At 36.3% G+C, this 25550-nt stretch overlaps 1 protein-coding gene across 1 annotated transcript in view; it reads right to left on the bottom strand.

Annotated features, from left to right (window-relative positions):
• The window catches only part of CPN1 (carboxypeptidase N subunit 1), a 62382-nt gene that overhangs the window by 5184 nt on the left and 31648 nt on the right, over positions 1-25550 (bottom strand). The window contains exons 3-7 of the mRNA XM_074233165.1: positions 18347-18502; positions 16967-17149; positions 6941-7052; positions 3734-3873; positions 2727-2826 (exon numbers count right to left, since the gene is read on the bottom strand). Of these exons, the coding sequence (XP_074089266.1) occupies positions 2727-2826; positions 3734-3873; positions 6941-7052; positions 16967-17149; positions 18347-18502 (691 nt within the window). The remainder of the gene's footprint in view (positions 1-2726; positions 2827-3733; positions 3874-6940; positions 7053-16966; positions 17150-18346; positions 18503-25550) is intronic.

Here is a 25550-nt window from a genome sequence, read left to right as displayed (position 1 = left end):
TGATATTGAATGGAGCCTCATAGGATATTGATGGTAGAATTTTGGCAAGATCTGCAGCATGAATAGGCTTGAAAAGGATGAAATCTGTGTCACTGGGAGAGAAGTAACCATATCAGTGTGATCACAGGTCCATTGATGTAATGGATTATTTAGTACATTTACATTCTAAGTTGTCATTTCATTATTGGTTGAATATTTAAGCATACTTTAATTTCCTTATTTATTTCTTTTGATTCTTTTAATTTTCTATTAAACTTAAATCAGATTTCATCATTGCTTCTTAAGATTTTCAAGATAATCACTACACTGGTTCTTTAATTAAAACATACTTGTCATTTTACATTATATTCTTGTGGACAATATATTACTCGGTTCTAATTTTTAAAGAAAAATTACATTTCATATATACACCTATAAAAATCAGAATATTCAATCCATTTAAGTATTAAAACTGGACTTGGAGCTACTTCTTCATTGATTATCTGTATCATTCACAGATCAATTAACCTGTCAGTCTTATTTCATCATCTCTAAATTAGATAATAGCATCTACTTACTCAGTTGATGGATGAAATAAGATACTATTTGCAAAATGTTTTGCAAGCTTTATTATTAAATGCTAGCTATTACTATTTAATTTTTCTACCCCTTCCAATTTTTTTATTTTTGTTCAAAATTTCAACTATCCCATTTTGTTATCAAGTCAACAAAGATTTATTGAGTACCTGCTATAGGTCTAGCTTGGTTTTGTTATGCACACTGTTAAATGTTGTTAAATTTATATTTCCCTAGAACTTTAACCCCACTCCCCAACTTTGTGAAATGTAGTTCTTTTTTTTTAGGTTTTTGCAAGGCAAACGGGGTTAAGCGGCTTGCCCAAGGCCACACAGCTAGGTAATTATTAAGTGTCTGAGACCAGATTTGAACCCAGGTACTCCTGACTCCAGGGCTGGTGCTTTATCCACTGCGCCACCTAGCTGCCCCAAAATGTAGTTTCCTTTTAGAGACCAAGACCCTTTCTCTTCTCAACTTTATTTTTCCTACTTTTTAAGTTTTTTCTTTGTTAATATGAAATGCCCTCTGAATAAATTATTTTATTTGTTCTATTTGTCTTTTTTCCTTTTTTTTGCTTCCTACCTCTGAAATAAATATAGTCCTGTCCACATATCACAACAATACCCTCCATTCTACCTCAAAGTATGTATCTTGGTCATTCTATGCCATTAGCAAGTGATCATGAATGATTTATGTAATGTTGGGGATTACCTGGGGGGGAGAGGTCCCTTAACCTGAATGCCTGAATTTATTTGTTTTAATGTCTTGATATCTGTATTTTCTTGATAATTATGCATATTTTATTTTATGCATTTAAAAAATTCATTCTAAGAAAGGGTCACAGTCTTTGTCATATTGTACCAAAGGGGTCTAAGACATAAAAAAGATTAAAAACTTCTGATCTAGACCAACTCTTCATTTTATAAATATCTTCCATAAGGGCAGCTGAGTGAGGTTATAAATTTTGGAGTTTGAAATCTGAACTCACTTCTTCTAATTCTATATCTAGCTTTCCTTTTACTATGCCAAGTCATCTCCTCCAAAAATGCTATGCAATCTCTAATTTTTGTCTCACTGACCAAATATTTCACTACAAGGCAGGAACAAATTCATTTATTCACATAACTAATTTTCTTGCCTCTCAATACGTAGAGTAAAGAGACTGAAACTATAATCCGAATACTGAAGTAGATCTTGCCAATCACTATTTTCAGTCCTTCAATCATATAGAAACAAATGCATTTAGAGCCTAATTAGCAACAATAATTACATAAAATAAGAATCTGTCAGTTGGTAAGCTGGAATGAGATACTTCCCAGTCTTTCCTTCTTGCCTACTCTGTTTCCCAACTAAAGGTATGTTTCATACTGACTACCATGCTTCTGGTGTGTGATATTACAAAATTTTTTTCTTTGCTCCATCTTTTCATCAATATTCCAGTACTTGCAATTCAGAAAATATTAGTAATTCTTATATTGACAAGATTCTGAATACCTGATAGAAAAGTTACTTGTTTCCTATAACCAATATTCAAACTAATTTACTAAACACCTATGTACAAAGGATGATGCTAGCCAAAGCTACCATTCCTTATGAATTATGTTCCCTTATTTGAATAAAAGCATCTTTTATTCTTTCAATAAAAGCTTCAGGATATCTTTTGTATTTATTTTCCCAGTGCACAGAACAATTAATAGGGGTTTAGTAAATTCCTTTTCATTATTCGGTTCATATCTTGATATAACTAGCTCAACTGTCATCCTCAAATAGACACCCAAAGGATCTCATCATCTGTAGAGAATTCATTGATTGGCATTCTGGGCTGGACCTCCTCCATAATGCTATCCCTTTGGTGAAAGGATATATCACCTTATTTTATGTTTTCCTTGAGGACATACAATCTCACAAGAGAAACTGAGTATATAGAAAAAAAATTAAAACATTATTGAATAGAAGAGTTTCAAACTCCCATATAGAATTGCTACTTTTCTAATATCTGCCTCTCCACTCATGATTCACTTACCTTAATAGCAATGCGTGTTGTTTGTTTAAAGAAAAATTATGATGACCTGATTCAACTTTTCAATTCACTGTCAGCCTTGCTGACACCCATGATGGGAGTGGGAGGATTGAAGATTGTTGACAAGATGGAGCAATAGATAGGATACTACCTGAAGTGATATCATGAGCAGTTCCATGAACAGAAATCACTGCTTCTCCAATGCCATTGTTATTTTCATCAAGTATTATTCCCTTGATGCCATGGTGAACCTGCCAGAAGAAATCATGATGGAGTAAGAGTTATTGCTCCTTCATTTATGGGATAGCTACTGGGAGTCCAACTTGGGAGCAAGAAAAGCAAAATGAGAGAGCTCTTCTATAAGAACTTGATTTCTCTCTTTGTGTATTCATTCTATCAATCAAAGGTCCCAAATGGCAATAGCATTATTTCTATTTGGTATAGAAAGCTAGAATCATTGTGTTCTGCTCCTGAAAGCTGAAGGCAAATAAGTTTCCTTATGCCCCTTCCCTCTGATATTTCGTCTGTCTGTTTCCAAGGCCATCTAAATCTCTCTGCAGAATTTTCAGATATATCACAAGAAACTAGGCACTTAAAATAATTTTACAGTGATTAGGAAGTAAAGAATGATACTAGAATAATTCCAAGAAAATGATGTGTATAGGATTGTAAATAAGGATCCTAGGGAGAAAAAAAATGTTGCGATGGGAATGAAAAAGAAAAGGTAGATCAAATCAGTTTTACAAAGGAATAATTATTAAGATTTGATGACTGATTATCAGATATGAGTTTTGGTTCTGAGGATCAGGATAAATATGTATGAATAAAAGACACTTCCAAAGTCATAAAACTAGCAGAAAAATTTTGTTGTGGATCCAGTAGACCAAAAACATGATGGTTAATATCCATGAGTTTCTGGGAAAAGAGCCTAGGACTAAGGATATCACATAGGAAACATCTTAAGAACTATAAGAAATCCAGGAGAGAGAGGGTGTGTTAGAGCATTATAAGAAAATCACAGAGGGAGAGATAAGGTCTGTTAGAGCAAAGTGTTTGGATTTCCAAAAAAGCCCCTTTTTCCAACAAAGAAATCTCTCCCTTTTGTGGGGACAAATATGAAAAAAATTAAAACTCACTGGAAATACTTTTACTTCTTACCTCTTCCATATAACTAATCAATGCCTCCCGGTTGCCAAGCCACTCCCTTTGCAGCTCCTCCTGGCGGGGAAACTTATTGCAACTCAATTCTAAAGTGATATCAAAACAGTTGGTATGGAGGTAATTGAAGTCTTGCATTCCTATGAAAGAAAGGGGACAGTTGCAGATTTGTATACCTGAACACCCTACTGAAACTCTTCCATCCCCTAATACTTTCTATTCTGCCTCTTGGCCTCTAAATTCTTTTATTCCTCCTCCAAATTTCCAATGTCTCCCCTTTTTCTATCCTTTTAAAGCAACTCTCATTATCATGAAAAGCCCAATATTTCTTCTCAGTTTTACTAATTTCAAATTTACTTTTTCCTCATCATTTCCCAAACTTCTTTAAATGCTAGTGCCATAGAACCAGGAGTGTACTGGTTAATCTTTTAAAAATTAGTTTTCAGGGCCAAAGAGTGGGTAGGGATAGGGAGGAAGTATTTGGTAAAACATTCTTTAAAAATTTTATTTATTTAAGGCAATGGGGTTAAGTGACTTGCCCAAGATCATATAGCTAGGAAATTATTAAGTGTCTAAGGTCAAATTTGAACTCAGGTCCTCCTGACTTCAGGGCTGGCACTCTATCCACTGTTAACACCTAGCTGCTCCTGCTTGTAACACATTTTAAAGGTTTGATCTGCATTTTATCTCTTTTCTCCATCACTTTCTAAAAAATCAACAATGTGATAAATCAAGCTATTTTATAGCAAGTGCCAAATTCTGAGGTATAAATGTGCACACTGAAAATTTAACAATTAGCAGCAGTTAAGATGAAACTCCAGCAAAATCTCCGCTTAGAACTTAGGTGATTATATGCATCCCATCCCACTTTTAGTGGAACAGATTTGATTTAGGATGGAATATCCAAGAAAATGTATAGGAAATAGAGGAAAGAAACCTCAGCAAACTGGTTTTTAGAGATGATTTTTGATGAGTTTCAATAAATAGAACCTATAGCATAGCCATAGGAACTCATATTACTGATAATCATGCTAGATAAAATGGTTTTATACTACAAAACATTCAGTCATTGAATCTTAAAACTCGAAAATATTTTAGATTCAATCTTGTCTAATTTTTTTGTTTTAAAGATTAGGATCCTGAGCTCCAAGAAAGTAGCAAAATGAAGTTTAGCAGACCTGAGACTAGAATCCAGTTCTCTTGTTCATTATCTTTGTTGGATATAATTCTAAACTTGTATTTTCCTAACTAGGGATAGATATAAGCTTACTATCAAGAAGGCAAAAAATATATATCCTTAAAAGCATCAATTTATTTGGTATATTTTCAACTTAATTTTATGACTTGGGATAAATGACCTAGATTGGGGCTGAGGGTTGGGATAACTTGGGCCTCAAGTTTCTTGGTATATAAAATGTGAGAGTTGATCAAATGATGTGGGAGATCCCTTCAATCTCTTATCAGTGACCTAATGAGATAAACCAGGGCTGTCCAAAATGCAGCTGCTGTGCTATTTTATGTGGCCTCCTGTGGGTTATTAAAAGTTTTAGTAACCAAAGACCCCAGAGCTCTGACTAAAATGGTATATCAAAATATATTGTAAAAGTTTTTATTGAAACAATAGACAAGTAAGATTGGACAGCCCTGAGCTAAACTATTCCACTTCTGATACTTTATAGGTGGGAGACCATGGACAAGTCACTTTTTTTTTGGTTTTTTTATTTAAATCTTTTTTTTTTTTTGGCAAGGGAATGAGTTAAGTGATTTGCCCAAGGTCACACAGCTAGGTAATTATTAAAAATGTCTGGGGCTGGATTTGAACTCAGGTCCTCCTGACTCCAGGGTCACTGCTCTATCCACTGTGCCACCAAGCTGCCCCAACAAGTTGCTTTTAATAACTAATTGTCTCAAGCAACTCCTCAAGAATTTAAGTCATAGATGCATTCTATCAAAATGGGGGGGGGGGGGGTTATCCTCAAAAGCTTCTCTTTTAATTTATCTTCTTGAGAGGTGGATTTTCTGTTGATTTTTCCAAAGTAACAAGGTTGATTTTTTTTTTCCTGTCATTGTCTTATGGTGTGGCATGGTATGAACTATGATGATGTGGAGTCAGGATAGCAAATCTGCCCCCAGGCACTTACTAGGTATGTGATCCTGGGGAAGTCACATAAGGTCCTTGGGCCTCAATTTTCTATCTGTAAGGGGTAGTTAGGTGGCACAGTGGATAGAGCACTGGCCCTGGAGTCAGGAGTACCCGAGTTCAAATCTGGCCTCGGACACTTAATCATTACCTAGCTGTGTGGCCTTGGGCAAGCCACTTAGCCCCATTGCCTTGCAAAAACCTAACAAAAAATTTTTTTTCTATCTAAAATGAAGGAGTTGTATCCAACAACTTCAAAAGTTCCTTCAAGCCCTAAATCTCTTCTCCTATTTATTTCAATTAATAGGTATGTTCTCAACCTCCAGAGTCCCAGGGCCATAGCTTGAATATGAATAAGACATAGGATCACTTGAAGGAATTCATTCAGAATGCAGCTCTGCAAATTTTAGTTCCCTGCAGAAAAGCCCCAGTTACTCTTTCTTAATTTTGATTCTGCTAAGTATAAATTGTCTATAAAATTTCTAAATAGTCAATTAAGGAGTTCGAAGGAATTACATGATTCCTAATTGTGACCTATTTTGTCTGACATAATGCTTTTCTTAAAAGTTTACATTGAAATGGTTTCAAATAGTATAAAATTAGCAATGGTAATTCTAATTTATGACAATTTCCAATTTAGGCATTAATAAACCCTCACATAAACTGTTATTTTGTTCAAAGTTTTTTAGTTAACAACATAATCATTTACATTTACAAAAATCCATTTCAATATTTTTAAAGCATAGAAAGCCCTGAAACATGCCATCTATCAGTCACAAGGAGATAGTTAAATATAGTGCATCTTTAAACTACCCATCTTCTCCCTTCATTTCCTTTCCAACTTAGTTCAGAGTTCTTATAAAAATGGAAATCCAGTGATGTGCTCTAAATGTTTAGCAAGTGACTCTTAACCATCCCCCCAAACCCCCAAGACTTTTTTTCCAAATCTCTGGGCTTAGTATCTATTTCATCCTTTTGCATTCCCTCGCTATGAATAATGCTGCCTGTTTATGAGGATAATGAAGCCGCTGTTTTCACTTCCAACTCTTCCCTGAAAACCCTCTTACCCTTGCTGACAGAATACCAGGAAGCCCCATTGATGATGCCATCAGGAAAGTAATCTCCACAGTTCCAGCCCAGGTGCATCCATCCATGTGCATACGAATAGCCTTTGGCCAGCTGAGGGGAAAGCACGGTAGGAAACATGACCCAGAATATACCAAATTTATATGGTAATGTTCACACCTAGAATTGGGGGTGAAGCCAAAAGTCACTCAATTAGCTGTGTTAATCAGCAGGGTTAAAACAAATAGTGGGAAAATCATGGGTGGAGAAATAAAGAGCCCTGGTGTATCTTATTGGCTCAGTTATTAACCCCACTTTGTAAAATAGAATAAATTTCTTCTCTGGGCTTCAATTTACTCTATTAAAAAAGATTAGACTGAGTGTTGTTTAATGCCCCTTTAGCCCAATCGGTTATTATTTGCTTTGGCACTAAGTTTAGGAGATTATAATGTTCATATTTCAATAAACTCATATATAGGCAGCTCCCAGAAGGAGGCTTTTGATACAGTGCAGTAATTTTTTTTGTGTTGTTAACATACAGCACATTTATGGTGTTTTAAATACACATCTCATTTGAGCCTTACAACAACATCACCTCATGAGATAGGCAATACAAGAATTATTCACTCTATTTTACTGTCGGAAAAACTGAGGTTCAGAAAAGTAAAGGGATTAGGTTCTTAAAGCTCATAATATGAGAAGGGATCCTGACCCAATCCTTCCTTGCCTCTAAATCCATTACAATCTCCATTTCATTTTGCTTCTATGTTTTGGGGATATCTTATGTATACTGTGTTAAGGAAAGCACCAACATACATGGACAGACAAAACAAACAACAGCCTGCTTAAAGCATAAAAATTTTAACAGTAACTGAAATTTGTGTGTAGATAACAAGATGATGCCTTCATTTTGTGGGTCAAGAAATTCTTTGACCCATTCTCAATATCAGTCTTTTAACATGGCGAGATCCCTCAGTGCCTCTCTTGAGAGAGGGGGAGAGGGAGAAGGGAGAAAGAGGGGATGGAGAGAAAGAGAGAGAGAGAGAGAGAGAGAGAGAGAGAGAGAGAGAGATGAACAAAACAGAATCTTCAGGGGGAAAAAATGGTTCCCACTGGGGATATCTTAAGAGATGAGTCCACCAAAGGTGAAAATAGTTTAACCAGGAAGATTAAGGTTACTGCTAGGACAAAGGAGGGAGGAAGAAGAGAAGGAATGTACCTGTTGCTGTTCTCTGTTCTTCATAAAAAAGGGACATTCCTGGAGATTTTTTTAGAAAGATTTAACCATTCCTTCAATGAACTTTGTTAACTCCCTTATCTCTTTGTAAAATTAAAATGCATGATTGTATCTTCAGCTGGTGGATATAAGATGACTTTGTGTTTCATCTACTCAACTCTTTATGGAAGTCTATGATTTACATTATTATGCTAGGTGCTGTGACTTCTCAGAAAGTGTCTTAATATATGTACATGAGATTGTTGAATGAACTCTTTTATGTTAAATGTGAGGCCATAGGTTCCCATCTGCCTATCAAAATATCCAGATCTTTCCAGTCCTATCATCCCACCTTTCCCCTTCACTACTAAACTTCTCGAAAGATTTGCTCCTATCAATTGCTTCTCTCCCCAAAAGGCTTTCCAGATCATCTAATTCAACCCCTTTATTTTATACAGTGATTAAAGTACTTGCCCACGGTCATGTAACCAAATAGAAAATAGAAAATGGAAGAACCACACAAGTGGCACCTAATCTTCTGACAACAAATTAGGTATTTTCTACTCAATCACAAGGGTCTTCTCAACCAACAAGTATTTCTGTATTTATTAATTTGCTGTGAGCTAAGCACCTTAGATAAAATAATCAAGTCAAATATTTCCTGCCCTGCAGGAACTCATATTCCAATGCAGAATATAGCATACAAACAGTGTGTGGTGTGTGTATGCATGTCTCTGTGTGTCTAAGACTTTTGGGGATTCTGTGTGTGTGTGTGTGTGTGTGTGTGTGTGTGTGTGTGTGTGTGTGTGTGTGTGCGCGCAACACAACATATACAGACAAAACTATATTCATCAGCAGAGTTAAAACAAGATAGTGGGGAAAAGTGTTGGACAAGGAGTCAGGAGTCTTAGATTCTAATACCATCTAAGATAAATAAAGAGATGATAGAGATAGGTAGATAGATAGGTAGATGTATAGAGAGAATAAAATGATAGATGAATAGAGAGTCTACATCCAGATTATATGAAAAGTCTATTAGGCTTTAATAGCTCAATAACTGAATTAAGACTTTTTGAATCCCATAGAGACATATATAAGTCAAATTAAAGATAAACCTAGAGGAACAACTAAGTGAGTGCGATCGGAAAAGATTAACTAGGACACTTGAGCTGAGTCTTGAAGGAAACCAGTGATTTCAGGAGTTGGAGATGTGGAAAGAGAATATTTCAGATCTTGAGAACATTCAATTTAAAGACAAAGTCAAAAGATGGTGAATTAGGAATCAAGAATAGCCTACTGGCCAGTATAACTGAACCAGGAGGTGGAAGGGAGTGACATAAATAGATAGGAAAGGCAGGAGGGAATGGGGTTGTCAAGAATTTAAATATCCAAGAGAGTTTATGATCAGTTAAGGTGGTTGGGTATTCCTTCATTCTCAAAGAGGACCAAAACAGTATGTTCAACTCTGACTGTTCAGACCAGAATGAGTTCAGAATGCTTGACCACAGGTTGGGTAAAACTACTTCATGAGAACATTTGGGGTGGAGTCTCTAAACTTACACTTTTCCAATTTCTTTTAAGCCACTACATTTGTTTTGCTCATAGAGCATGCCATGCTGAATGGTTCTATGTCACACAATCCATTCCAAAGTTGTTGGATTTTTTTTGCAAGGCAATAGATTAAGTGACTTGCCCAAGGTCAAACAGCTAGGTAATTATTAAGTGTCTGAGACCGAACTTGAACTCGGGTCCTCCTGAGTCCAGGGCCTGTGCTCTATCCACTATGCCATGAGTTGCCCCTCAATTCCAAAGTTTTCAATGTTGGGAGCCAGGGTCTCTAAGCTGTTTGACACAGTCACAGCAAGAAGACTCAAGGAAGTCACACTGCCTGATGGAACATTTCCTTCTTCAATATGTGTGTGTATATATATATATGGATTTCATGCATACCAATATTTATAGGTTTATTATTGATTGCAATATTTACTCACCCTAATAGTGGAATGACTATAAAGGAAGGATTTCAGAAAAATTCCTTGAATAAAACAGATTGTAAACTCTGTCCAAATTTAAAAGGACTGCCTCTCCCTGAGGCATACAAAAGGCTTCAACATTATGAAATCTCTGGAAAACCCAACACTGGAAATTCCAAGGAGATGTCAGAATATATATACAGGGAAAACAGATACAAGATGGGTCAGATAGAATTCCAGGGAAATTAATAGATTTTCCCCCCTTACCATACACAGGAATATATGAAAAAGATGGTGAGAAAATAGTACAGGTGACCAATATGTGAACTCCAGCAGCCTTAGTTTCATGGGAAAGAATAAAAAAGTCACAGAAACTGTGGTTTCTACCAACAAGGCCTGTAAGAGTTAATGGATGAGGGGCGGCTAGGTGGTGTAGTGGATAAAGCACTGGCCTTGGAGTCAGGAGTACCCAGGTTCAAATTTGGTCTCAGACACTTAATAATTACCTAGGTGTGTTGCCTTGGGCAAGCCACTTAACCCTGTTTGCCTTGCAAAAAAAAAAAAAAAAAAGAGTTAATGGATGGGTGGACAAGCATTAAGACCCTCACTATAGATTGTTAAGTAAGTGTATCAAAAAACATAATACTTACAAAAAAATATAAAATCTTTCCATTAAAAGAACTGCTTAATAACTTTAAATGAATTAACAATTATACAATATAGTAATAAATAAGGTAACAGACAGGTTGAGGTCATCATGGTCTGAGTAGGGATAAGAAATAAATTAACTATATGATTATTAATTAAACTTGTAATCACATGATTAAAACTTGTAACCATATGAACTATATGATTGATGATGAAAATTGACCAAGGAAATGATCTTAGCTTGCTTGAGACATACATGATTCTGAGACTATAAAAATAAATCCAAGCAGCTTACAGTCAGTCAACCTGCTCCTCCCTTTACCCTTGTGTTGACTCAATTCATTTCCCCCGACTCTATCCCTCCTGTCAGGTTCCAAGGACCCTGTGGAGGCTGGACCCCTGCATTTCAAAAGAGACTTTGAAAGTGTTCAATCATAGAGGTAAATAGGAAGCCACTAGACTTCCTTGAGTAGGAGAGAGATGGTCAGATCTGTTCTTTAGGAAAATCATTTTGGTGACTTTGGAGGACAGATGAACCCAGGAGACCAAGTTACTACAATAATAAAGGCAGGCGATGATGAGAGCTTGAACTAGAATCACTGTACATATAGAGAGGAAGTGTAACAGATATGTTGAGGAAATGGAAACAGTAAGATCTAGCAACTGACTACATTATGTGGGGAGAAGAATTGAATAAATCCCAATTGAGAACTGAGTTTCTAATGCCACCCATGACTTTGTCACCAAATCTAATAAATAGCCTTTAAAAAAAAGGCCTTTTAAAAATTTCTCTTGTGCAGCTAGGTAGTAGAATAGATAAGAGTACCAGTCCCAGAGTCTATAGGACCTGAGTTCAAATTCAACCTCAGACACTTAATAGCTGTGTGACCTTGGGCTTAGTCACTTAACCCTATTGCCTTGCAAAAATAAAAAAAAAAATTTCTCTTGCTTTCTGAAGCTTTTGACACTTTTGGTCACCCCCTCATATTCTTAGTCTTAACTTCAGAGCTATTACTCTCTCATGGTTCTCTATCATTTTCACTTCCTAATTTTCTGCCTGACCTTTCTCCCCATTACTTGCCTTTTGTCTATGGGGTTTTCTTGGCAAAGATACCAGAGGTAGCTTGCCATTTTTTCTCCAATGTGTTTCCATTTGATAGATGAAGAACTGAAGCAAATGGGGTTAAGTGACTTCCCTAGAGTCACAAAGCTACTAAGAGTCTGAGGCCAGATTTGAACACAATTCTTCCTGACTCCACTTCACCAGATACCCTCTCTGCTCACAATAGGGGCTTAATTAAAAAAAAAAAAACCTCATTAGAACTAATTGGGAATTGTGGGGGAAACCCCAAAGTATCAGAATCCTGAACAAACACCCAAGCAAAGGAGAGGGTGAGTCAGTGAATTAGAAAAAAATGAGATTTGACACATAAGAATAAGTCCATCCATCTCTAAACTGGAAGATGACATATCATTCCTGTAAGGAACAGCCTAGAATTCAAATTGGGCTAGAGAATGACCTCCTGGATATGGAAACAAAGACATAAGGGTGGAGGAAGGTCTTGCCCTTTAAAGCAATTTAATTGATCCATGTTTTTAATAGCCTAGGGGTGAGGCTGAATGAATAGATCTCAGCTATTCCTTCTCAGGCAGGCTGAAGCAGCCTCCTGGCCAAATAGCTGATGCCACACTTCTCACTGAGACCTTCCAGACCAAACCTAATCAACTAACTTGAGTAAGCTTATCTTGTGGTTAAAGACAATCAAACAGTCTTATGCCTCCAGGGGATTTGTGGCTCTCCCTAGGAAAGGGCAGAAAAGTATAGTATCAGAGAAGGCTTTTGTTCTGTAATATGCTTATCTTGGAATAAATACAAAATAATTCTGATTTGAGGTTTCTTAAACTTAGAAAAAGAAAGGTTAAGTCACATGTCTAAATTCATGGAGCTGTCTGTGGCAGAAACTGGTAGGCGCATTACAATTACAATTTAGCCTTTAGTATGACTTATTAGTACAATGTTTGCACCATAGTTACACATAAATATCTATTACATGTTTACACATCCATACACCTACATTCCCATATATATATATATATGTATATATATACATATATATATATATACATACACACACACATATATATATATATATATATATATATATATGTATGTATTTTCTACCTCTATAGATTTCTTCATCATGCCCCATAAACCTCTCTATTCTGTAAGATCACCTCTGGAACTCACACCTCATCAGTAACTCTGCCCTTGGAGTCCCTCCTTCTGACTGAAGGGCAGAAGGCTCTTTCCCAAACCTCTAAGTGCAGCTGTCTCTTCCTATAGTTTATACATGTAGAACCATGTTAATCATATTTCCACATTCGTCTTCTTGTTAAGAAGAACCAGAACAAGAGTCTTCTCCATTAGAAAGGTACTTTCTTTGCCTTCTCTCTTTTAGCAGAGGTGCTAGTCTTTCTCCATTAGATTATAAGCTCCCCGAGGGAAGAAACTATCTCTTTTAAAAAATTTGTATTCCTAAGAACTTAACACAATTGTTGGCACTTCATAGAAGTTTACTGACTGACTAAAATCCATCTATCCCTGTCTGGGACCCTAACCTCTGGGCAATTTATAGACCTTTCCTCTGCCTCCTGCTATTCCAGATAATTACCTTTCAGTTTTGGCCATACTCTGATTTGGCAGTTACTTATGGAATAAAAAATACTCCCAATAACACAGGGATGTAAATATGAAGTAATGAAACCATTAAAAAATACTTGTGGATGCTTAGACATTTAAGTGAGAACACTGGTTTCAAGTGATGATGTCCTTGAGAGGCTAGACCCAGAGATACTTGAAACAACTTCAGTCATTCTTGAAGTGAGGGAGGGAGAAAGGGACTGAAACCTGCCATAAGGACCACAGTTGAGAACCTAGACCTTGAATTGTCTCATATTGAAACCAAATCCAAGGACAAAAACTTGAAACAACTGAAAATATTCAAATGAGCATGCCATAGGTTCTCAAAGCAAAGGAAATGTCATCATCAGAATGAACCTTTAACATAGGCCATTTTGACCATTGAATGAGGAAATTCTGAGATATTTTTTGAAATATCATTTTATCTTATATTTTTAAGCCACTATCCATCCGAATTAGGCCACAACTGAAGAGAAATGATCCAACCTGAAGGTATTACCAATATCTCCAAAGCTTGTCTTTGATGTTGCTTAATGGAAATTCAACATTGGTGTATCATTTTGTTTTTATATGATTCTGATGAGGATGATTATAGTTGAGATGATATTTGATTGGCAATTGTATACACAGAATGAGAACTGGAAGGACCTTCAAAAGCTTGAATCTGGAAAGAATTTCCACTATAACATAACATGACCTTTAAACTGACCTTTACCTTAAGGACTCCAATGAAGGGGAATCTCCACCTCTCAAAGTATTCACATTAAAATTACACTGGTGAAATACTTTAATCAGATTGTTCCTCAAAGGACAGTATAAAGAAACAGTAGATAGATGCATGGTGGATGTATAATTATCAAGAATGTCTTGCTCATTCCTCATTGATAAGTGGTTAAAGGAAATGAATACAATTTTCAGATGAAGAAATTAAAGCTAACAAGTTACATGAAAAATTTCTCTAAATCACTATTGTGATTAAATTAAATTAAAACTCTGAGGTATTATATCACACCTATCACATTAACTAATATGACAGAAAAGAAAAATGTAAATGTTGGAAAAGATGGTGGAAAATTGGACCACAAATGCATTGTAGGGTGAAGTTGTGATCTGATCTAACTGTTCTGGAGAGCAATGTGGAACCATGCCTAAAGGTTTGTAAAACTGTGTGTTCTCTTTGATTCAACAATACTAAAAGAGGTCATAAAAAGGGGAAAAGGACCTCCACGTACAAAAATATTTATAGCAGCTCTTTTTGTAGTGGCAAAAAATTGGAAATTGAGGGGATGCCTATTCATTGGGGAATGCTTAAACAAGCTGTGGTATTTGAATGTAATGGAATACTATTTTGGTATAAGAAATGAGCATTTCAGAAAAACCTGGACTTACATGAACTAATGCTGAGTGGAGTAAGCAGAATCAGGGGAATATTCTACACATTTAACAGTAACACTGTAGGATAATCAACTATGACAGACTTAGCTATCCTCAGCAATAAAATAATCCAAGACAATTAATTTTAAGACTCATAATGGAAAATACTAACCACATTCAGAGAAGGAACTATAAAGTCTGAAGGCAGATCCAAACAATACTACTTTTTCACTTTGCTTTTTCCTTTTTTTGTGGTTTTTCTCTTTTGTTCTGGTTCTTCTTCCACAACATGACTAACGTGGAAATATGATTAACATGAGTCTACATGCATAACCTAGATCATATTGCCAGTTGTCTTGGGGAGTGGGGAGGGAAGGAGAAAACTTTGGAGAAAATCTTAAAAAAATGAATGTTGAAAAATCTTTGTATATAATTAGGAATAAAACTACTAAATGGGAAAAATTTTTTAAAAAGAATGATTTGCAGTAAAAAAAATAGCATAGAAGGCTATAAAAATAAAAAATGTACACTGGTTATATGAAGAGAGGATGTGATAAGAGATATACAGACCAAGTTTTGTAGAGTTATTCAAGGAATCTTAAAAGACTTCAAAGGAAGGCATCCAAAGCATTGGCTAGATACTCTCTGGATGAGAAGGCAAGGATTACATGAACAAATGATTGAGTACTTACTCCATCCAGTTTACAGATCCAAAGTGTATTTTAACTGGAAGGTCTAGAGTCAGAGGACTTTATGTAAATTCCATTTTGGTTCCCTGTGTGGCCTCAGCTAAGTCACTTAACTTCTCCAGTTCTCAGTTTCCTCATCTGTGAAATGAGGGGGTTGAACGAGATGACCTAAAGTTCTAAATCAATGATTCTTTTATCCTATGGAGAGTTGTAGGAGGTATCCTGTCCATTAGAGCAGCTCAAAAGGAAAGCAAAATATTCCTCAATACATGCAAGCCATAAATTTCTTAACAGATAATTATAATCAAATACATCACATCTATGATCTTAATGGGAATTTATGACTAATAATTTGAGACAAAGTAGATGTGTGTGATGCATCTTCCAGGTATTCTCTGATATACCTATCCAGTCTTACAGCTCTGGCATCAAACTCATCTGGAAAATCTTCCTAACTATCCTCACCTAATATAAACTCCCCTTATTTTTAATTCTTATTCAGTTAAACACTTCATTGGGTAATCAAATATGTTGACATGTTTCTTGACTCAACTACTAAATGACTGTACATGCAGTCTTGCTGTAGCTCAGCATACAATGTCATTTTATATCTTAAAAAAACTAGTAAAGGGTCAACTAGGTGGGGCCCAGGGAATAGAACACAGACCCTTATATCTTATATTATTATTATTATCTTTATTTGACAGATGAGGAAACTGAAGCCAAGAGAGATTAACTGACTTGTCTAGGGGAACACAGCTGGTAAGTATCTAAGGCAAGATTCAAAGTTAGGGCTTCTGACATTATATGCTATTTGACGTTTTTGTGGATAAATTTTTGTTTCCTTTATGAACTATTGAAAGCTTTTGGAAATATTAGAAGTTCACAGATCCAGAGCTGGGAGGATCTCAGAGACCATTCAGTCCAACACTCTGTTCATTCATGGAGGTGAAGTCACCAAGGTCACATAGGAAGCAAATATTAGAAGTAGTATTTGAAACTAGATCCTTTGACTTCAGAGCCATTTTATCCCCCCACCCCCGACCATGTTATCTTCTACAGGAAAAGAATTCTTTGTGTCCTCTACAGAAGGAGTAGAGAACATCCAGCCTCTTAATATCATTTGGTCCGACACTGCCAAGGTAACTGCTGGCAGGACCTGAAATTCAATAAATCTTGGAGCTTTTTAGTGGTAAATTGAGTGTCTAACCAAATAAAGCTCCATGAATGATGTTATAAATATCCAATGACACCAAGCAGAAAAGTTTCCCCATCCCTGCTCTACAGCATTTTATATAGTTATTTTCTAGCTTAGAATCTCAGCAAAAATTTCTTGATTTGGTTTGTTGCTCCCACCTTTTGGGCTTCACATTCTTTAAATGCCACACTTTCTGTCAGGCAACTTCACTTAAGTTTTTCTTGCTTACCTTTCTGAAAAGTTTATCATCTGGAGTGGGAGTATTGGCAGTGCGACGGAAACCCCGAACCCGATGCTCACGGGACTTGTCATATGGGTAATTAGCTACAACTGCACCTCCGTGAAGATTGGCAGAAAGAACAAAGTTGATGGATTCCAACCAATGTATAACAGCCTCAGTCTCTGGTTCCACCTATATGGAGGTAAAGAGTTAGCAGGGACCCAAGGGGACACTGGAGGGTCAAAGTATTCATTAGCTATATTTGTAAATACAAAACTCACAAATAGGAATTTAAAGATTCCCCATCCTAATAAGGGGTCAAGAAGGGAGAAGAAAAGACGACTCCCTCTCTGCTTTCTGCTTTTTCAGTCTCCAAACCTTTAATTAGACAAGCAGAATGAAACCGAAGTGAGGGAAGGCATATGTGAATATCCATCTTTTTCTCTCTCTCTCTCTCTAGGCTGCTCTGCAGACCCATCTCTACAGGACTTTTTTTCATCATAAAAACATGGAAATTCACTCCACCCTAGACTACTTCTCACATTAGAATTGGGAGAGACAGGAGACGTCTCTCCTTCCTTGAGGTCTCACTTTCTGATTGAATGGTTTCCTCCCAAAACATCCAATTTAAGAAGACCCAGACCAAAAATGTCTTTATCCCTCTCCAGTCTTTACTGCTGAATAATTTTCAGGCTTGTTGACTAACTGATTTGAACAGTTGCAAAGATTGAAGGAATAAGTCATGTACTGTCTCAACCAAATCTGAACTATGGCTAATGTATAAGAATTTATTAATCAATTAATGGTGTCAAGCTTTGAACTGGGAATGCACTTGGCAAAAGGGAAATAGTTCATGTTTTCCAGTAGCTTATATTCTATTAAGGGATACATGTTCACAGATAACTAAATGTGAGAGGGTGTTGTCTAGAGAATTCTGGATAACTATCATTATTATTAGTATCATCATCACCATCATTACAAAATATTTATGAAGTCACACTAAATGTGGAATTCTGAGTTAAAAGCTAGGGAAACACAGACATAAATCTAATATAAACTGATTGTGTGATCCTGGGCAAGACACAACACTCATCATATTCATATTCTAGTCAGATCTGTAAATTGCAGGAAAGAGGATCAACCTGCCTTGGTAAAGAGTTTCTTCGCTCTATTTCCTATCCCTATCCATTACTAAATGTGGGGTACTACAGCATATCTGAAGGATACCAAAAGAATAAACAAAGACATTATCCTCAGGAGCCTATCAATATACTTGTGTTAATACTTACTAAATATTTGCTGAATTGAGTTAGAAAAAAGCTAGATGGGAAAAGATATTATTCTTATCTGCCCAAGTTTTTTTTGTGCATAATCATTTCATATTGGTACCTGACTTCTCCAGTTGTCTGGAAGGGGTATGTGATGATTGGCCCCACCACTCTTCTCATTGTAGTACATGTAGGTGTTAAGATCTGGAAAGTTTCGGTTTAGGTCTACTCCATTGGCATTGTTCCGACCAGTAAGATATCCATTGGTGTCTGGGCCCTAGGAGGAAAAAGGAAGAGATGGAAAGGATGGAAACGGGGAAGTTTCAGATTAAATTAACATTTAAAAAAACCCTGTTTTTCACTCTTTTTTTGCTTCTGTAGTCCTCTATTGGTCTTGAGTATTCAAAGATGATGTTGATCAGAAATAAAGAGATATTTAAATGATTGGATAAATATTTACTTGTTCATATGTAGACTGAGTCAATATAAAAAATTATCTAGATTAATTTACTTATACAATGCCAAACCAATCAAATTACAACAGAATTATTTTACAGAACTAGGAAAAAAAATGACAAAATTCATTTGCATAAAGAAATGTCAGGGATAGCTAGGTAGTAAGGTGCAGTGGAAAGAGCACTGGCCCTGGAGTCAGGAGGACCTGAGTTCAAAACCAAGCTCAGACACCTAATTTCCTAGCTGTGTGAACTTGGGCAGGTCACCTAACCCCAATGTCTTGCAAACCCTCCTTTCCCTCAAAAAAAAAAAACAAACAAAAAAACGAGTTTGATTTGTCCTGAAAAATGTTCAGCAAGCCCTCACACCATTGGTGCTAGTCCTCCCTGAAAAACAAATGTCAATATCAAAGGGATATTGAGATCAATGGGGGAAAAAGTAAAGAAAGGTGGACTTAGCACATTAGCAAATCAAACCAAAAAAACTAATCATATAAAAAAATCCTCTAAATCATTAATAGTTAGAGAATTACAAATTTAAAAAATCCCAAGATTGTTTTAAGAAGTCTATTTTTTATACCTATTTATGTGGATAGAGACTTTTATGTTGTAGGGAAAAGTGAAACTGGGAAGGGGAACTTTTTACAGCAAATTCCTTTTATAAAGATCGATTCACACATATATGTCAAATTTATGAAAAAAAAAAACTAAACCCCAAACAACCAAGAGCCATTTCCTTATATATAAAAGATCAAAGGGTATGAATGGGCAGTTTTTAGGGAAAAAAATGATGGCCATGACAGAAAAAAATAACTGGAGAAGATGTAGGTAGAATATGGGAGAATAGATACTGTAATACAATTTTGGTGGAACTATGAACTGGTTCACCCATTCTAGAAAACAATTTGAAACTATGCCTAAAGGACTATAAAACTTTGCACATCCTTTGATACAACATTAATTACAAGATCTGTAACCCAAATAAATGAAAGAAAAAGAATATATATAAATATTAAGTTTTCTGGGGTTGGCACTTTAGATGAGAAATTTGAATTTCCCCTGGTCTACCCTTCCCCAAAAGAACAAAACCAAAGAAAGCTGTGGTTTAGTGCATTATAAAGATTTCTTTCCCCTTATACTTTCACATTTCTTATTTCTGCTGAAGTCTCTATTATGCTTTATTAAAAATTTAATATTTGGGGGCATGTAGGTGGTACAGTGGATAGAGCACCAGCCCTGGAATCAGGAGTACCTGAGTTCAAATCTTACCTCAGACACTTAATAATTACCTAGCTGTGTGGCCTTGGGCAAGCCACTTAACCCCATTGCCTTGCAAAAACCTAAAATAAAATAAAATAAACAAAAAAAAATAAACAAAAAAACCCCTCAAAAGAATATTTGTTTCTAAACTTAAACACAAAAAAAGAACATCTTTATACACATATTAAACTGAGAATTACAAGTGAAATACTGAATCTTCTTATCTACAACTTGCTTTTCCCCATGTATATAATAAATTAAAACTTTTCTTTCAAAGCTGTCCTGCCTATCTGTATTTCTGAATTACTCTGTTGGGGAGCAACATTCTTAAAATGGTATTATTCCTCTAGGGCCAAAGATTAGGCTAATGCTTCCTCACAACCGGGAAACCAAGAGGAAAGTGGGTGTCTGGGCATGTGTGGGGGTAACAATTGTTAAGGAAATCTCAGAAGTAAGACTGGGGGTGCAGCTAGGTGGCACAGAAGATAGAGCACTGGCCCTAGTCAGGAGGACCTGAGTTCAAATCCAGCCTCAGACACTTAATAATTACCTAGCTGTGTGACCTTGGGCAAGTCACTTAACCTCATTGCCTTGCCCCCCCCCTCCAAATAATTTAAAAAAGAGAAGATTGGATAAAGGAAGGTTTTCATGATGTCTGATGGCCTCAATGTTTTTGGTCAAGTATGAGCAAAGACCCTCAGCTGAAAGAGCTAGGTGAAAGAACTAGCATAAATGGTTTGGGGAAAGAAGATTTGGGGGATGGGGTTTTGAAATAGAGATAAGATAGGGAAGAGTAAAAATATTTCCTGCTGTAGTATACAGACTTAATTAACATACAGTAATGTAAATTGGCAATAGTTTGTGAGTAAAGTTGTGTGATATTCTCCACTGCATTTAGAAGTAAATGTAATCCAAGCCTGAGGTTTGGAAAGGCATAAATGATGAAAGATACACAATATTCTAGGGGAGTTTAGTATAAATTTGGGGTCATAAGACAAAGAGGATGATAATGAAGTATGTGACTCAGTTCTTGTGGTTGATAGCATCAAAAGACATGGTTTTGGGACATAACCAGTATGGAAATTTCTTTGATTGTTACAAGAATTTTGTTTTGCTTTACATTTTTCTATGAAGGTGAGGGAGATGGATTAAGAGTAAAACAGATTTTAAGAATTCCATTCTTGCAGTGATAATTTTAAAGGTTTTCATTCAGGGACTAATGATTCTCAAGATCTTTCAAAATGGGTAAGGTTTCAAAAGAAAACATGATAGATAATTGTTATGATTTTACAAAAATAGGAAGAAAGGAATCCCTTCTAGCATTAGTTGCATTTTTGTTCCTATCCCTCCAGATGCTTTGGTTGAGAGGAATTATAATAATACTTGCTCCTCTCTGGCATTTCCAGACTCCACTACTATTATTCAATAATCTCTCCGAGCTTCATTCAATTCACATTTATCATCTAATCAGGATTCTGGTAGCAGTTGTACACAGACTTCCAGGATACTTCCTTCCATATTTATGGATTGTAAATTTCTTTTATCAGATTATAATCTGTTGTTATTCCACATCTCCTTCTGCCTTGTGACCCCCTAATCCTATTCTTCATCTTCACCTGATTCCTCCATCCCTCAAGTTTTTACCTTATATTCTGCTGAATGAAGCTGAAGAAAAACAACAAAATCATGCTGATTGAATTCACCACAAATTTATATGACATCTCAGAAGAGCCCTAGCATCTCCCTATTTAGCTCATTCTTCCACTCACCAGAGTGGTTTTTCCAAACCTTTTTATCCTTCATCAAGCCCTGGCACAAGGCTATCCTAGCAACCTCAGCCTTCATCCTTGGGTCTCACTTCTACAAAGTCTGTCTGAGAATAGTCTAAGCTTCTGTGAAGATCTCATTGGAGGATGGAGAGGGATCAGAAAACAAGACTACATTCTTAGGGTCATCCAACAAACTGAGAAGCAGAGAAAATGTAAAATTCCATTGCACTTAGTTTAAAGAACCTGACTTGCAGGAAAAAAATGACCCCTTGAAGGCTCTCCTTAGATAAAATACCTGCAAGATGAATATCAAAATTCTGAGTTATCAATTCCATCTCCTTCAAATTGGCCAAAAAAAGTGTTAAAATTATAACATTTTCTTCTAACTTGTTTTCAAAAGCCCCATTGTCTTCCCTGAATTTATTATTTATTGGAGAGGAAAGGAATGGAAAAAAAGGGACTGCACCTGTGATTTCCTTGGGAACTACAGGTTAGGAAATTCCCTTTAATATTTAAAATGAGCAATTTGATAATCTTAGCGAGTTGCCCAGGAAGTATAGCATAAGTCAGAGACAAGACTTGAATCCAGATCTTTTGGTCTTTAAGATCAGCTCACTATCCATTATGTTACCCTGCCTATATGTATTGATAGCTTTAAAACAAAAGCTTTAGGAAACCCCCAAAAGGTTTTATACTTCTAGAAGGAAAGAGAAGTTGAAACCCCCTTTTAAAAGGGGAGGTAGACACAAAACTCAGGAGAAAGAATGAATAAAAGAGAAGGGGCAGGGCTGAGTTTATTATCCATCATGGCTTGCTGAAGAGCAGGTTTCACAGGTCTGGTTGATGCCTTCCTAGTTTTGGGGTGTGTATCTGGGTGGGAAGAGGGAGACTGCAGATAAGATATTTCCATCCAAGTATGACCTGATGTGCCCTCTACCAGGTTAAATACAAGCTCTAGAGGTCAAGGGACACTAAGTGGAAATCGGCATCCAAGATAAGTATGGTAAAAACCAAGGTTCACCTGTTGGAACTCAGATTTCAGGCATATTGTACTAAGGATAAGAAGGGGAGATTAAATGTAATAAATTTCAATCTGAAAAACTTCATGCTCTTTGGCAAGTATGTCCAATGGTGTCCATGAGGGCCATAGCTGCCTTATTAGCATCTGTTGTTGTGCTCCTTAATTAAGGTGTGGCTTGCCTTGTATTCACAATAGGGTATTGAATTCTGAATCTGGCCCATGAGGGGTTACCATTGGGCAATGCAGCCTAGAAAACCTAAAAGACTGAACATTCTTGTTCTATATGTTCTATATGCTTCATTTAACGTGGCTAGATGTAGAGAAGAACATACTCCAGAGTCTTTTGGAATTTTTTTAACTGGATTGAATCATTATCATAGCTTCAAAACTAGAAGGAAACCTTGGAGTTTTCTTAATTCAATTGACTAATCTTAGAGATTTAAGACCCTGAAGCCAAGAGAAATTAAATTATTTCCTTAAAGTCTTACTGGTAACAGAGCTGGGAATTGAACAAGAATCCTGAGTCTAAACACAACAGTCCACCATACCATGCTTAGTCAACCTCCCGCTGCTGCCACTCAATGATTTTCCTTAACAATGACTGCAAGGGGACAGGGGCAGATAGGTGTTGCAGTGAATAGAGCATTAGTCCTGGATTCAGGAGTTCAAATCCAGTCTCAGACACTTAATATAGCTTTGTGACCTTGGGCAAGTCCTTGCAAAAAATAATAACAGTGACCTCCTCTAAACTGTGACAGAACTGGTAAAGAAGGGTATGAGAAAGACTATTCATCCAGCTACAAAATCATGCTGTTCTGTGATTCTCTATCTACAGCCTAGACAAACAGATACAGAATTATAGGTGGAAGACTTCCTTCCCTCTACCATTTTGGAAAACCAGTTGTTCCATGCTTCTGAGAGTAGAGGTGGTTAGGCAACTAGCTGAGAAGTCTCTTTGCCATACCAGGGGTAAATCTGAGACTAGGAGAGAATAAAATAGGCTAAACAACTTCAAGTTCGTAAAAAATAAAACTGTAGGGCATTAAGGTAGACATCATGAATGACCATTAACAGTTACAAAGTTGGGGGTGGCTAGGTGGCGCAGGGAATAGAGCCCTGGAGTCAGGAGTACCTGAGTTCAAATTTGGCCTCAGACACTTAATAATTACCCAGCTGTGTGGCCTTGGGCAAGCCATTTAACCCCATTGCCTTGCAAAAAAATTAACCCCCCCCCAAAACCCCAAACCAACCCCCCCAAAAAAAAACAATTACAAAGTATTCTTGGAATCAGTAGCTATGAGGTTTCAAGATGACTAACGGTACCATAAGAGTCAGTAATTAATGCTGAAGAAAGTATTCCTCTGCCAGTAAAAAAAGTGATTTGACTCTTGGTCTTCTGATTTCACATTCAGTTCTCTTAGATGACAGCACAGTAAAGAGAGCTCCAAGCCTGGAATCAGGAAGACTCATCTTTCTGAGTTCAAATCTATCCTCAGACAACTGTGTGACCCTGGACAAGTCACTTAACACTGTTTACTTCAGTTTTTTTCATTTGTAAATGTCAACTCTTTCCAGTATCTTTGCCAAGAAAACCAAGAAAATCTCAAATGGGGAAAGAGTTGGACACAATTGATTACCAACTCAACAATAACAAATTGGTTAAATAATAGTTTTAGGTGGGGAGGGTGGAATTTTGTAATGCTGTCTCATATTGAACTTGCAATATGCTACACCTCCTCCACCCTAAATCCTTTTCAGAGCTAATATGTATTATGCTTCTGCTACCTGTTGAGTTGATTTTTTTTGTACTTAGGGGCAAAACTATTAATCCTTATTAATTTTATCTTTTTAGGTTCAGTCCAATGTTCTAACTTGTCAGAGAACTTTAGGATTTGTTGTGTCCGACTTTCATCAAAGTTTAATGATTTAGTACAATGGAAATATCTATGCTTGAGGTCAGGAGATCTGAAATGGAATCCTAAATCTACCACTTTCTTCTTATGCAATCTTGGGCTAAATCCCTTCATTTTTTAAGGTTTTGTTATGACCAAAGTACAGTAATCAGATCTCTATCCATCAATAAACATTGATTTATGAAGCACTTACTCTGTGTCTCAGACTCTATGCTAATTATCAAGGAACCAGAGAAGCAGAAGACAGTTCCTGTCCTCCAGGAGCTTGTAATCTAATAGAATGTGTATGGAAGAGGAACTGGGGTGAGCTTTAGTGACGAGTATCTGAATTCAAACTCGAAACACAGGTTGGGAGATGTACTTTGTAACATGTAAAATTGAAAAAGAAATTTTCAGGAACCTGCGTGGTATAGTGAAAAAGAGTAAGGGACCTAGAGTAAAGAAAGGCTTATAATATAATGTGGTAGTCCTCACTAAAATAATCTGCTGTTTGATATAACCCCAAATTCCAAACTTCTGGGATAAGAACTCACTAACAAAAACTGCTGGGAAAACTGGAATAATATGGCAGAAACTAGACATAGACCAACATCTCACACCCTTTACCAAAATAAGGATGAAATGGATAGAATACATCTTTTAGACATAAAAGGTGCTATCATAAGTCAATTGAGATCAGCTAACAGTTTATCTGTCATATCTATGAAGAAGAATTTATGAACAGACAATAGATGGAATGCAAAATGAATAATTTCAACTACATTAATTAAAAAGGTTTTGCACAAATAAAAGCAATGGAAGACTAGAAAGAATGTAGAAGGATATGAATAAGCAGTTTTCAGATGAAGAAATTTAAGTTATCTATAGTCATATTAAAAAATGCTCTAATCATTATTGATTAGAGAAA

Source organism: Macrotis lagotis, chromosome 4, assembly GCF_037893015.1.
Source record: "Macrotis lagotis isolate mMagLag1 chromosome 4, bilby.v1.9.chrom.fasta, whole genome shotgun sequence".
Classification (NCBI taxonomy): domain Eukaryota; kingdom Metazoa; phylum Chordata; class Mammalia; order Peramelemorphia; family Peramelidae; genus Macrotis; species Macrotis lagotis.
The sequence above is the reverse complement of the archived record's forward strand: the minus strand, read 5'-3'. Positions and strand labels throughout refer to the sequence as shown.